The 12,642-nt window shown below is 41.4% G+C and overlaps 1 protein-coding gene across 26 annotated transcripts in view; it reads left to right on the forward strand.

Moving 5' to 3' along the window:
• APTX (aprataxin) overlaps positions 1-4,935 on the forward strand; it is a 53,485-nt gene extending 48,550 nt beyond the window's left edge. For 20 of the 26 annotated variants that reach the window (XM_077965128.1, XM_077965138.1, XM_077965131.1 and 17 more), the window contains 2 exons: positions 2,606-2,709; positions 3,839-4,935. In XM_077965128.1, the coding sequence (XP_077821254.1) occupies positions 2,606-2,709; positions 3,839-3,993 (259 nt within the window). In that variant the 3' untranslated portion in view covers positions 3,994-4,935. 26 annotated transcript variants of the gene reach the window in all.
• Positions 4,936-12,642: the final 7,707 nt, after the last annotated feature.

A 12,642-nucleotide genomic window follows, 5' to 3' on the forward strand; every position in this document is an offset into this window, starting at 1 on the left:
GGTCATTTTTATAAATTGATATGAAACTTTTATCAATTAAAATTCTGGTAATTTATTTTTATCTCTTTCTTAAGTGAAAATGTACCTTGACTTTTTTTTTTAACAGTTTGAAACATGCAGTAGAAATTCTCTGTTAATACATAAATGGAAATTACATTTTTTTTTTCATATTGGCATGTATCTACAAATATTAAAGGAAGAGAAAAGGTAATATGATTTTAGATTTAACAAATATGGTGTATATTCAAATAATACTTGACCAGCTTATCTAAATTGTACATAATATTTGAACTAGCATATGAATTTGATTTTAATTATGTTCACAGGACTGGGATAATTAGATATTATTTTGCATCTGTAACTGTAATCATTTCTTGTAATTTCTTGTGCAGGTGTATTGTACTTAATAGATTTTACTTTTGGAAATATGACTGTTGAAATTAGCTTAGCTTTGTTTATTTACTGTTTGACTTTGTATTTTCATTTTGGAGAAGAACACTGTTTTAGTTTAGGAGACTTTTCAAGAGTGAAAGCTTCTGATGATTTTTTTCCCTCATGGGAAGAAATACTGGAAATAAAATGTTAGTATAATGCAGTTATTGTAAACAGCCTATGACTTGATTTTGATTTGGAAACCTATACTGACCAAGTATTAAGCTTAAGGATTGTATAAATCATTAAAGCTGTGGTCTTTTCATATGGAGGTTGATAGATAATTTTTTTGTCTTGAGCCTTATTTGGTGACTTTCTGTTCATGTAATTCATCATGTGTGAATAAGGTTGTTGAACAAACTGAACACATGGGCTATAACAAGTTATTTTTTATTTTTTATTATTATACTCTTAAGTTCTAGGGTACATGTGCACAACATGCAGGTTTAATACATAGGTATACATGTGCCATGTTGGTTTGCTGCACCCATCAACTCATCATTTACATTAGGTATTTCTCCTAATGCTATCCCTCCCCGAGCCCCCCACCCCACCGACAGGCCCCGGTATGTGATGTTCCCCACCGTGTGTCCAAGTGATCTCATTGTTCAGTTCCCCCATATGAGTGAGAACATGCAGTGTTCTCATGGTTATAGCAAGTAGTTATATAGTACAGATCTTTCCATTACATTTTATTGTTTAAACAAAACAAAATTTGTTTTTCTGTTAGGAATAAGAAAAAAATGGTTTTTATATAGGTTCTTAGGGTACACTTGCAATACACTTACCGGCCACTGCTGCAAAGTCTACGTTTTGTTGTGCTGAATCTGCATTCTATCAGATACCTATGGAAAGACCTCAGTATATGCTTTGCAGTCTGCTTTGCTCCCCTTTTCCAGTTTCCTGTTGCAAATCATTTTGATGTAATACAGAAAACAACATTTGAATATCTACATGAAGAATTGACCTACCAGTATCAGCCCACCTCTACTTTGTCAGTTCATAGTGAAATCTTTTATCATTCCAAAAATAAAGTGCATTTTCTTTTTTCTTTTTTTTTGAGACGGAGTGTAACTTTGTCACCCAGGTTGGAGTGCAGCGGCACGATCTCAGCTCACTGCAACCTCCGCCTCCTAGGTTCAAGTGATTCTCCTGCCTCAGCCTCCTGAGTAGCTGGGATTACAGGTGCCTGCCACCACGCCCAGTTAGTTTTTTGTATTTTTAGTAGTTAGTTTCACCATGTTGGTCAGGCTGGTCTTGAACTCCTGACCACAAGTGATCTACCTGCCTTGGCCTCCCAAAGTGCTGGGATTACAGGCGTGAGCCATCGCATCTGGTCGCATTTTCAAAAGAATGAATTTAAGAATAATAAAATTAAAATAGGCCCACTTTTAAATTGTGGTCCATTTTAAAATTTGTCATTCAAATTTTTTGTTGTTAAAAATATATATATAAATCAGATAATAGCACTCTTTGGCTGAAAATCCTTCAAGAGCTTCCCAGTAGATTCAGAATAGAATGCAAACCCCTTGTTGGCCTTTAAGAGCCTTTATGACCTGGCTTCTGCCTCGTGTCTGCTGCTTGGCTGCAACAATTCAGGCCATACATTTGGGCCATATTACCTTTTTTCTGTTTCTTAGTTGCCCTGAGCTTTTCCTCATCTCAGGGTCCCTGCTCTTGGCCTCCTCACTTTCTGAGACACTCTTCCCACAGACCTTGCTTGCCTGGCTGCTGTCTCAGTTCAAATCACTTCCTGGGAGATGCTTTCCCTGAACACTGTTAACTAAAGAGGCAGCTTCTACTCCCGGGCACTCTATCCCATTTTCCTTATTTTTTCTTGGCAATGTTAATTCTTTAAGTTTTTGTTGTTGTTTGCTTATTATTTGTCTTTCCTCATTAGCATACAATTTCTATAAGGACAGAGGCTTTTCCCATTTTGTTTCTTGCTAAAGTCTCAGTGCCTGTACCTAGTTATTGGCCATAGTACCTACTTATTGAGCGTTGAATATTCTTAAGTAAATGAATGAATCAATTGAATTAAATGGACATACTATCAATTCAATAGTATGAATATTCAAAGAGTATGAATACAATGTACTCATACTCTTTGTCCTTTTGATTAAGCCATAGTTGTTAAAGAGTTTAATGCTCAGTTTTTTTTTCTTTCAACTAGCCATGTACATCTTCATGTGATCAGCCAGGATTTTGATTCTCCTTGCCTTAAAAACAAAAAACATTGGAATTCTTTCAATACAGAATACTTCCTAGAATCACAAGGTAAACAGTGTTGCTTGGTTTTCACATTTGTTTTGTTTTCTGAGCTGTTCTTATATTTAATTTGGTTGTTTCCCTGAATAACAACCTGACCTCAAAGACCTATGTACAACTTTGTGTTCCCTACAAAGCGAGCCATGTGCCGGGCGCGGTGGCTCAAGCCTGTAATCCCAGCACTTTGGGAGGCCGAGACGGGCGGATCACGAGGTCAGGAGATCGAGACCATCCTGGCTAACACGAGACCATCCTGGCTAACACGTCTCTACTAAAAAATACAAAAAACTAGCTGGGCGAGGTGGCGGGCGCCTGTAGTCCCAGCTACTCGGAAGGCTGAGGCAGGAGAATGGCGTAAACCCGGGAGGCGGAGCTTGCAGTGAGCTGAGATCCGGCCACTGCACTCCTACCTGGGCGACAGAGCGAGACTCCGTCTCAAAAAAAAAAAAAAAACAAAAAAAAAACGAGCCCTGTGAAAAGAAACTGGATTATTTGGATTGTAGTATTATTGCCACTTTGCTGTGAGTTGTCTTCTTGGGGGACCTAGAAAGCTATTATGTCAGGGTCAGTGTTTTATTGTGACAACAGGGGACTTAAAGGCTGCCGTGAGGATTAGTGGAGTTCATGGATAAGAAAACTGTGGACAATTCTTTGTCTCTTCTGCCATCAGTTGGGTATGAGCTTCAGGGCTGCCTCCTGTCAGGAGTGGTGAAATAGCAGGGGGAAGGCTGTGTATATGTAGAAGAAAGCATTTCCTGGTGTGTAATGCTTTCTTACACACCAGGATATGCTTTCCTGATGTGTAAGAGCTTAAGCATTGCTGGGGTGTTCACAATGGCAGCTGGCATTTACCAAGGGCCAACTAGAGGTAAAGCACTGTGATGAGCTCTTGACAAAGTAATATGGATTGCCTAGAGTGTGTCCTGAAGGAGTGTATTATTTCAAAGGTCGATTGCTCCTATTTATAATCTGATTAAGCTCATTTTGCCTGAGGGAAGTCTAAACTAAACTCACCGAGCTTTAGAATACCTGGCCTGGCATACTGATTGGAGTCATGTTTTTTATTTTATTTTATTTTTGGTATCTCATATGGGTTTTCCAGAGTAGCTGGGATTTGACTTTTCTTCCTTGCCTGCAGCTGTGATCGAGATGGTACAAGAGGCTGGTAGAGTGACTGTCCGAGATGGGATGCCTGAGCTCTTGAAGCTGCCCCTTCGTTGTCATGAGTGCCAGCAGCTGCTGCCTTCCATTCCTCAGCTGAAAGAACATCTCAGGAAGCACTGGACACAGTGATTCTGCAGGGCCTGAGCTGCTGCTGCGGTGTGGCCCACTGGAGCAAACTGCTGGCATCTATTCTGGGTTGCTTGTGAACTTCTACTCATTTCCTAAATGAAAACATGCAGCTTTTTCACAGAGTTTATTCTGTTATTGAGTGGCCACAATGTAGAGTCGCTCGAAGTAGTTCAGGATTAGGAATTGGGGTTTGTCATAGATATATTCTCTGGTGAGGGTGGCTGGGATATACCTGACTCACCATCTTCAGGACCCATGTCAGGTCTGACCATTGGGAGCAAAGCTATGTTCACACTGACCTAAGGGAGAATATGAAAGCAGTGGGCTGGTTATAAATTTATGTTTCTTAGATTTATCCTCCACCTCTGTAGGCATGGACACCCTTTAATCAGAGCACCTAGAGTGGCCTCTTGTTTATCCTAAAGATACTGATGGGCCTTGTTTTCTGTTAGTCTGTTATGTAATATTATTCTTTTCCCTTCCTTCGTGGGGAGGCTTACTTTGTCCAGTCCTTCCATTCCCTTCTATCTTAGATTACCTAAATGTTCCCTTCTCAGGAATTCTGTCTCATCAGTTCTTCACTGTGAGCAAAGAGGCTAGATGAGGGTGTGGGGGGTTGGAGTTTTCTTCTAATATCAAGGGTTCCTGGCTGTGAGGAAACAGCCACATGTTCGTCATGATTCAGCTGTGAAGTCGTTTTGGACCTGTTGTCTGAAAATAAAGTTAATTTGTTTGAGGCATCTCTCTTAAGTAGGTGGAAACTATTGAAGTTCAGCTGACAATTACAGCATAGGCTCTAATGCATGAAAAGGTGGTTGGTGAATGAAAAAGTTGCACAGAGCCACTACTTTATTTTTCCTTGAGAACAAATTTGGATAAAACAGTTGTATTCAGTTGTTTTTTGGGATAATATTAAACTAAAGGTGAAGGGAAAGCTAAAAAGTTGTTTTTGATCAAATTGTGGATATCTTTGGGGGTGGGACTTTTCACTCAAGTTGTGAGAAAAAAGTAAACACCCTTAACCAAAGCGTCTTCTGGAGAGAAAAAGCCACAGTCCATAGAGACATTTGACCTTTTCGCAAACAAACAAGATGCCACAGTGGTTACTTAGCATGGGTATAGTAAGAATTATATAATTAATGATCATAGCCGCTTACATTTGTCTGACTCCTATGTGTCCTGCATTATGCTAAACACTTTACTCAAATGATGTCATTGAATTCTCTCTGTACATAACTCTATGAGGTTAGGTGCTATTGTTATGCCCCTTTAATGGATGAGAATCTCATATTCTATAATGGGTCCTGGGCACCATCCAAATTTGGTATTGAGTCTGATGCATCAACTCATTATTTTTCCGATCAGTTGAACAGTATAAATGCAAGACTAACAGCAGAAGCCGTAGAACCCAGGGGCCTCGGACCTGTGCTGATCAAAAGCTTTCCGTGGCATTTCATTGATTTCCCTGAGATCAGCCAGTTCCTTTAGCCCTTTTTGTCCATCTCTCACTACCCAATGTCTTTCATCTCTTTTCTCTGCTCCTTCTGCACTCCAGGATTGTAATCCTTAACGTCATTAGTCCATCCATCCACAGTTCTTCTATCTGGCTTGATGCTGGACCTGTGGGCCTGCTCGATTGTCTGTTTCCTCTCCTGAGGTGGTTGTCTACATACACTGTGGCTCCTGGAGGTTCTTCCCCAACCCAGCTGCAGAGGGCATGTGGCCTTTTCTTTGCAGTCATCAGGTAGCAGGCACAGAAACTTTTGAAAATTGGTTGGGCATGGTGGCTCACGCCTGTAATCCCAGCACTTTGGGAGGCCGAGGCGGGCAGATCACAAGGTCAGGAGATCGAGACCATCCCGGCTAACACAGTGAAACCCTGTCTCTACTAAAAAAAAAATTAGCCAGGTGTGGTGGCAGACGCCTGTAGTCCCAGCTACTTGGGAGGCTGAGGCAGGAGAATGGTGTGAACCCAGGAGGCAGAGCTTGCAGTGAGCTGAGATCGCACCACTGCACTCCAACCTGGGCGACTGAGTGAGACCCCATCTCTTTTTTTTTTTTTTTTTTTTTTTTTTGAGACGGAGTCTCACTCTGTCTCCCAGGCTGGAGTGCAGTGGCCGGATCTCAGCTCACTGCAAGCTCCGCCTCCCAGGTTCACGCCATTCTCCTGCCTCAGCCTCCCGAGTAGCTGGGACTACAGGCGCCCACCACCTCGCCCGGCTAGTTTTTTGTATTTTTTAGTAGAGATGGGGTTTCACTGGGTTAGCCAGGATGGTCTCGATCTCCTGACCTCGTGATCCGCCCGTCTCGGCCTCCCAAAGTGCTGGGATTACAGGCTTGAGCCACCGCGCCCAGCCTGAGACCCCATCTCAAAAAAAAAAAAAAAAAAAGTAAAAAGAAAAAATCATACGCGTATTAGTTAAGAACAGGCTCTGGATTCAGACCTGGGTCCCAATCCTAGCTTTGCTACTCAGAGCTGAGGGATCTTAGGTAAGTTACTTATTTTCTCTGAACTTCAGAATTCACATATGTAAATGGACATAACAGAGTTGAGTTATAAGGATTAAATAATCTATGTAAAGGGTTTAGCATAGTATCTGGCACGGAGAAGGACTCCATAAATGTTAACTGGAAGCCTCTGCTTTTATCTCACTGGAGGCTGGGAAGGAGGATTCACCTGATCCATGCCTCTCTGCATCTGAATCCTTACTGCTGCTGGAAACTTTATGAATACGTACTCCATGTACTCCTTAGATCAGAATTACTAGTTTACCTTTTAAAAAATGTAAGCACTTGGGCTTTACCCAAGAATTACTGAATCACAATCCTGAGGGCCTAGGAATCTTCATTTTAAACCATTCAGGGTGAACTTTATTTTATTGAGGTTTCAGAACCACAATATAAATGAACCTTTGGCTTCAAAGCACCTTGCATTTCTGAAGCTTACGGATTTGGCTGTGTCCTGCCAGGACACAAATAACATTTTCTGGTTAGCTGCCTGGGCCTGTCATAGGTCTGCCTTCCCTCTGCTGTTTCAAGGTTATTTCAGAGTCCGGGGAGACCTCCGGCATTAGCTGAAGGGGAGTCCCTCATTACAGGGTTCTTCAGGAGTTTGGCAGAGCTCCTTTGGCCCCAGGCTCTTAGGAGCCAGGTCTGGAGATGACTTCCCCTCAGTGGCTCCCATTCCCTCTTCATGCCCAGAGATCAGTCCAGTGGCTTGATCTGGGACCTGTAATGAACACTGCCAGCCTTAGGCTCAGAGTGTATTTTTCCTTCTCTGGGTCTGTCTGAGATACCCAGGTACAAATGGTCCTTGTAGGGACCAGATCATACTTCAGGTTAAGGATGTCTTCAGATTCAGGGACGTTTTCTAGAGCCTGGCATCTGATAGTCACACAGACTGGACATGGCTGGATATCAGAGATTCAGGACTCATCTGTCATTGTTGGCCTGACTGTTTCCCTCTGCTTCCAACAGCTCCAACTCGGAGGGAGACTTTCGCAGGACTCTGAAGATTCTACCACAGACTAATTTTTAAAAATGCGATGAAAGCTGTGAAACCTGCTTTTCAGCATTATGAATATTTACACATTTTGTATGTGTTACCAGGGAGTTTATGGAGCCACTGAAGTGCTTCCATAGGGTCTATGGACCCTAGTTTAAGAATCTCAAGAGAAAAGATTAATCACCATGCATCTGGGATGTACAGGAGGGGTCTCAGGTCACTGTGGAGGACTAGGTGCCCACCACCATGCCTGGCTAAGTTTTGTATTTTTAATAGAGATTAAGTTTTACCATGTTGGCCAAGCTGGTCTCAAACTCCTGAGCTCAAGTGATCTTCCCACCTCGGCTTCCCAAAGTGCTGGGATTACAGGCGTGAGCCATTGCGCCAGGCTTTTTCTTTTTTAAAAAAATATTTTACCAACCAAGAAAAAGCATTGTAGTTCTGGCACAAGTTGAAAGCTGACACAACCCACTGCTCCCACCCCCAACTTGTACTGTTTGACATTTATTGGAGAAAAAAACTATCATTTATTCACACTGAAGAATTAGTTACTGGCCAAGGACCTTTTGTAGAATCTTCTCCAGAAACTGTAGGAGGTCCTCTTACAATGCTGATTGGAGTTGCCAGGGTCCAGAGGCACCTCCATGCCCTGGGTCACCAGACCACCAGCCTTTGTGGCTCTTTCCCCAGCTGCATTCTGGAGGTAGGAGGCTGGGCCCAGGGCAGAGGAGGGGGCATCTGGGGATGTCTGAAGAGCCAGTTGAGCAGCTGAATTCTTATCTACTATCGACAGTATTTCCACAATCACAGGCATTCCCTAGGTTACAAATACATTGCTCAGAGACTAGGAACTGGAAACTTGCTTTTGAGAACCCGTAAAGTGGAAGATGTTCATGTCAAAGCAAGAGGGTCAACAGGTCAAATACTAAAATGTGGTCCTTCCAGCTGGCCAAGCATTAGGAAAGAGACCCAAGATGTGGGAGGGAGGCCCCAGTAGGTATCTGAATCCCCCACATCCCTGCAGTAGCTCAAAGCCTCTATGTCCCCTTTATGTGAATGAGAAAAGGCACCCCCTGCAAGCAGAAGCTTTTAGCTCACACTCATTTGAGACTGAGGGCCATATAGGGTGCAACTATACAATCTTACCGTGTGGGGTCCCTGTTTCTCATGAGGTTCTCTAGGAAAGGTAGGTTTTTTGGTTCTCCATCATGTGTCCAATGAGATTAGAAGAGTGTGGAACAAAACAGGCTTCCAATAAAATTTCATTGAGTGAATGACACCTGTATGAATACACTTGGAATGGATGTAGAAAACACAACTTTTTCTGTGACATCTGAATTTGATTCGCAAGCATGTTGTTCAGTGAGTCTGCATCTTTGCCCTTAGAAACAGTTTTTATTTTATTTTTATTTTTTTAAAAGTCCCTTCTTTTCACAGGTGTTGATCTTTAATTTTTTAAATTTAAACATTTTTTCTTGCCTTCTTCATTTTTCCTTCATAGGACTTTGGAAACATTCTGATAAACATCTTGCTGCCATTGATTATGGGAAAAAAGTATATCTTACAGGTTAGAATTAGTGGAACATAAGCATGTTAATGTTTTTCCACAGAATGTTCCAAATCTTTGCTAACAAAGCAAGTGATTAGGGATTGGAGTTTTCCGTATCTTTTCTACGAATGGTCTATTTTCGGGGCTTATCCATGGGTGACCACCAGATGGCAGCATTTGAACAACAAATTTTTAATTGTCTTTTACAAGACAAAGCTGTTTTTGAAGCCCTTTTATATATCTTATGTTTCAGAACCAATGCTTCAAAACAATATAAGGGGCTTTTAAAATAAGACCGATGTGTGTGTAACGTATCTCCTAATTAAGATAGAAGTTTGAGGGAAAACCAGTGTGTGGGTCAAAATACAAAACATACACGATTGATTGGGAGGCTGTTTGGCTGAGAGGTGAAATGGACTCTAAAGTTGGCTGGAAGCTGGGTGCGGTGGCTCATGCCTATAATAATCGGGAGGCTGAGGCTGGTGGATCATTTGAGGTCAGGAGTTCGAGAACAGCCTAGCCCCTCCTAGCCAACATGGCAAAACCCTGTCTCCACCAAAAATACAAAAATTAGCCAAAAATTAGCCAGGTGTGGTGGCATGCACCTGTAATCCCAGCCATTTGGGAGGCTAAGGCACAAGAATCGCTTCAACCCAGGAGACAGGTTAGTTACTGTGAGCTGAGATTGCACCATTACACTCCAGCCTGGGTGACAGAGCAAGACTCTACAAACAAACCCCCAAAAACATTCTATTAAAAAAAATAATAAGTTGGCTAGAGCCAAGGTTGAAGTCTGATTCTGGCACTCATGAAGTGGACCTTGGGGCATGTCAAATGCATGGTAGGCATTTAAAATATGCTGGCAAATTTTCTTAATTTGACCCCAAGTTAGTGACTGTTGTTCTCGTCGCAAGAATACCTGGGAGTAGCACTGGAAGCAGACACGTGTTTTGGGCATATTCTTCAAAAATGGCATCATTTTTATGTCGACAACTGCTAAGTCGCTGGGGGTCAGATATTAGAGGAAGCACTGTCAAAGCAGGATGGTTAATATACAGAGAAGGTAAAGGGCTAGGTCTGCATTTTCCATGGGCCAGCTTCCCAGCAAACCTCCTTTTGATAAAAGAACCAAGCCTCATCCGTCTTCCAGCTCTTCCAAGCCTTGTGTCTTTTAAGCAGGCAGAATAAAAGTTCCAATGCCAAATAGTACCAGAATATTAAAATCGAAAAGGACTTTATATACCAGGGGTCTTGACGTTTTGAGGGAGTCATAGATCCAGAATTTGGTGAAGATGATAGCCCCTTTCCCATATGTTTTGAATGTAATTTCAAGGGAAGCACCCCCAAAATCAATAATCCTTGGATTTCCTAGGGCATATCTTCTCAGCTGGGGTGTGTGTGTGTGTGTGTGTGTGTGTGTATGTGTGTGTGTGTGTCCCCTAGACTCTAATTATTTTGAACCAACTGGCAGTCCTTTTTTCCAGACTACACACAGAAAGTCACTCTGCTACCACTAGGCATCTAATCTCTCCGGTGCTTTGGGGCAAAGTTTAATCTCTTGCCTGGAGAATCTGTGAGAACTCTTGATTCTAGTAGCCTCTGATGTTCCATTGAGGGATTTGAAACATAGAAGTGATTGTTATAACATCAGCAACCAACTTATGTTCTAATTAAACATCAAGAGTGCTTGCATTCCCAACTTCATGCTAAGAGAGAATATACTAAAACGTTAATTAGCGGTCCTCTCTTGGTGGTAAGAATGTGGGTAATTTAAATTGTGTTATATTGTTGTGCATGCTTCTAAACTAGCTACAGTGAATACATATTTGGGGGTGTGAAAAAAGCCTCAAATTTTATTTTTAAAAAGTGATAGGTCACAAAGGAATGTAATCAACATTCAATTATTTATATTAATAGCTGATAAAAAGTGGCTAATAATTTATTTTACAAATAATGCTAGTTCCATTCGAGTGTTCTGTGGCCCTCCAGAGACAGGCATCCTACAAGGCCAAATTTGCTTGAGTCTGAGAATGACACACATGAAGATAATTCTTCTGATCTGATGGATCTGATATTCCTAACACTAGATCTAGAAAAATAGTGGCTTTTTCTCTGTTTGGCCCTAACCTCGATGTCTGCGAGACACCAACTACATTTTAGTTATTCAAGATTGCTATCCATAGCAACTTCCTGTTTGTACTTACAAATACCTTTCACCATCCATTGAGATCCCATGATTTCTCTTGTAAGTTATGTTGATATGAAATGTTATGTTAGGTTTCCAAATACTGAACCACCTTGAATTCTGGGGGTGAATCCTCTTGGTTCCGTAGGGCTTCTCTTTCAGTGTTGACTTTGGCTCTGAAACATTCATGATGGGATGGGTTTGGGGAATAAGATTTATAGATTGATTTATGTATTTGGCCTTGTCCCCAGATTTTGACAAAAGTATCAGGAAAAGGGGAAGAAAAGATGGAAAATGAGAAGAATGGTTAGAATTTTGGCTTGTTGGATCAGTTCCCAGAACATCCTTTGTGTTAGAGAAATCAAGTAATGAGAGAAGTGGAAAGAAACCAAAAAAGTTACTGAAGCTAAACCAAGCTACATAGTGAAGAGAGAAGGGGGAGAAGGACTAAAAAAGATATGTGAGGTGAATATTTGGGGCAGACTTTGAGGCATCTGGGAAGTGGGAGCTTTGGAGTGCTCTGAGAGATTTGGGGAAAAGAAAGGGATTTGAGGAAGGGTTGGTCTCTCTGGGTATAAACGAGTCCCTTTTAATATATTTTGAGAGATGCAAGCAAAGATTATATACTTGATTAATTTTTTTTTTCTCTTTTTGGTAGAGACAGGGTCTTACCATGTTGCCCAGGCTGGTCTTGAACTCCTGGCCTCAAGGGATCCTCCCATCAGCCTTCCAAAGTGTTGGGATTATAGGCATGAGCCACTGCACCTGGCCTTTTTTGGCCAAATTTTGACTTCTGTTGTTCCTATTCCAATTTCTCATTTCTTACATTTTGTGTTTCTCCTTTTTTTCTTGATTATATTTGCTAGATGTTTGCTTATATGATGCTATTTTTTAGAAAAGTAGTTCTTTATAACTCTTATTTTTCCCTTTCTTTTCTTTTGCTTTAAAAAAAAACTTTTGAGTCAAATACAAAGTTCATATACTTCAATATTAAGAATTTTCTTTTGGCTGGGTATGGTGACTTACACCTGTAATCCCAGCACTTTGGGAGGCTGAAGCAGGCAGATTGCTTGAGCCCAGTAGTTCAGGATCAGCCTGGGAAACATGGTGAGACTCTGTCTCTAAAAAAAAGTTAAGAACTTAGCTGGGTGTGGTGGCACACACCTGTAGTCCCAGCTACTCGGGAGGCTGAGGTGAGGATTGCTTGAGTCTGGGAGGTCAAGGCTGCAGTGAGCTGTGGTCATGTGACTGCACTCCAGCTTGGGTGACAAGCTGGAGTCTCTTTTGGGTCTCAAAAAAAAAAAAAAAAAAACAAATTTTGTTTTTATGATGAATTAAATTTTTAAAAATAATGAAAATATTTATCTCTAGTTTCAGGACCTGAACCATCAGGTTTTCTTGTTTCCATCA

This window comes from Macaca mulatta, chromosome 15 (genome assembly GCF_049350105.2).
Source record: "Macaca mulatta isolate MMU2019108-1 chromosome 15, T2T-MMU8v2.0, whole genome shotgun sequence".
NCBI classification, from domain to species: domain Eukaryota; kingdom Metazoa; phylum Chordata; class Mammalia; order Primates; family Cercopithecidae; genus Macaca; species Macaca mulatta.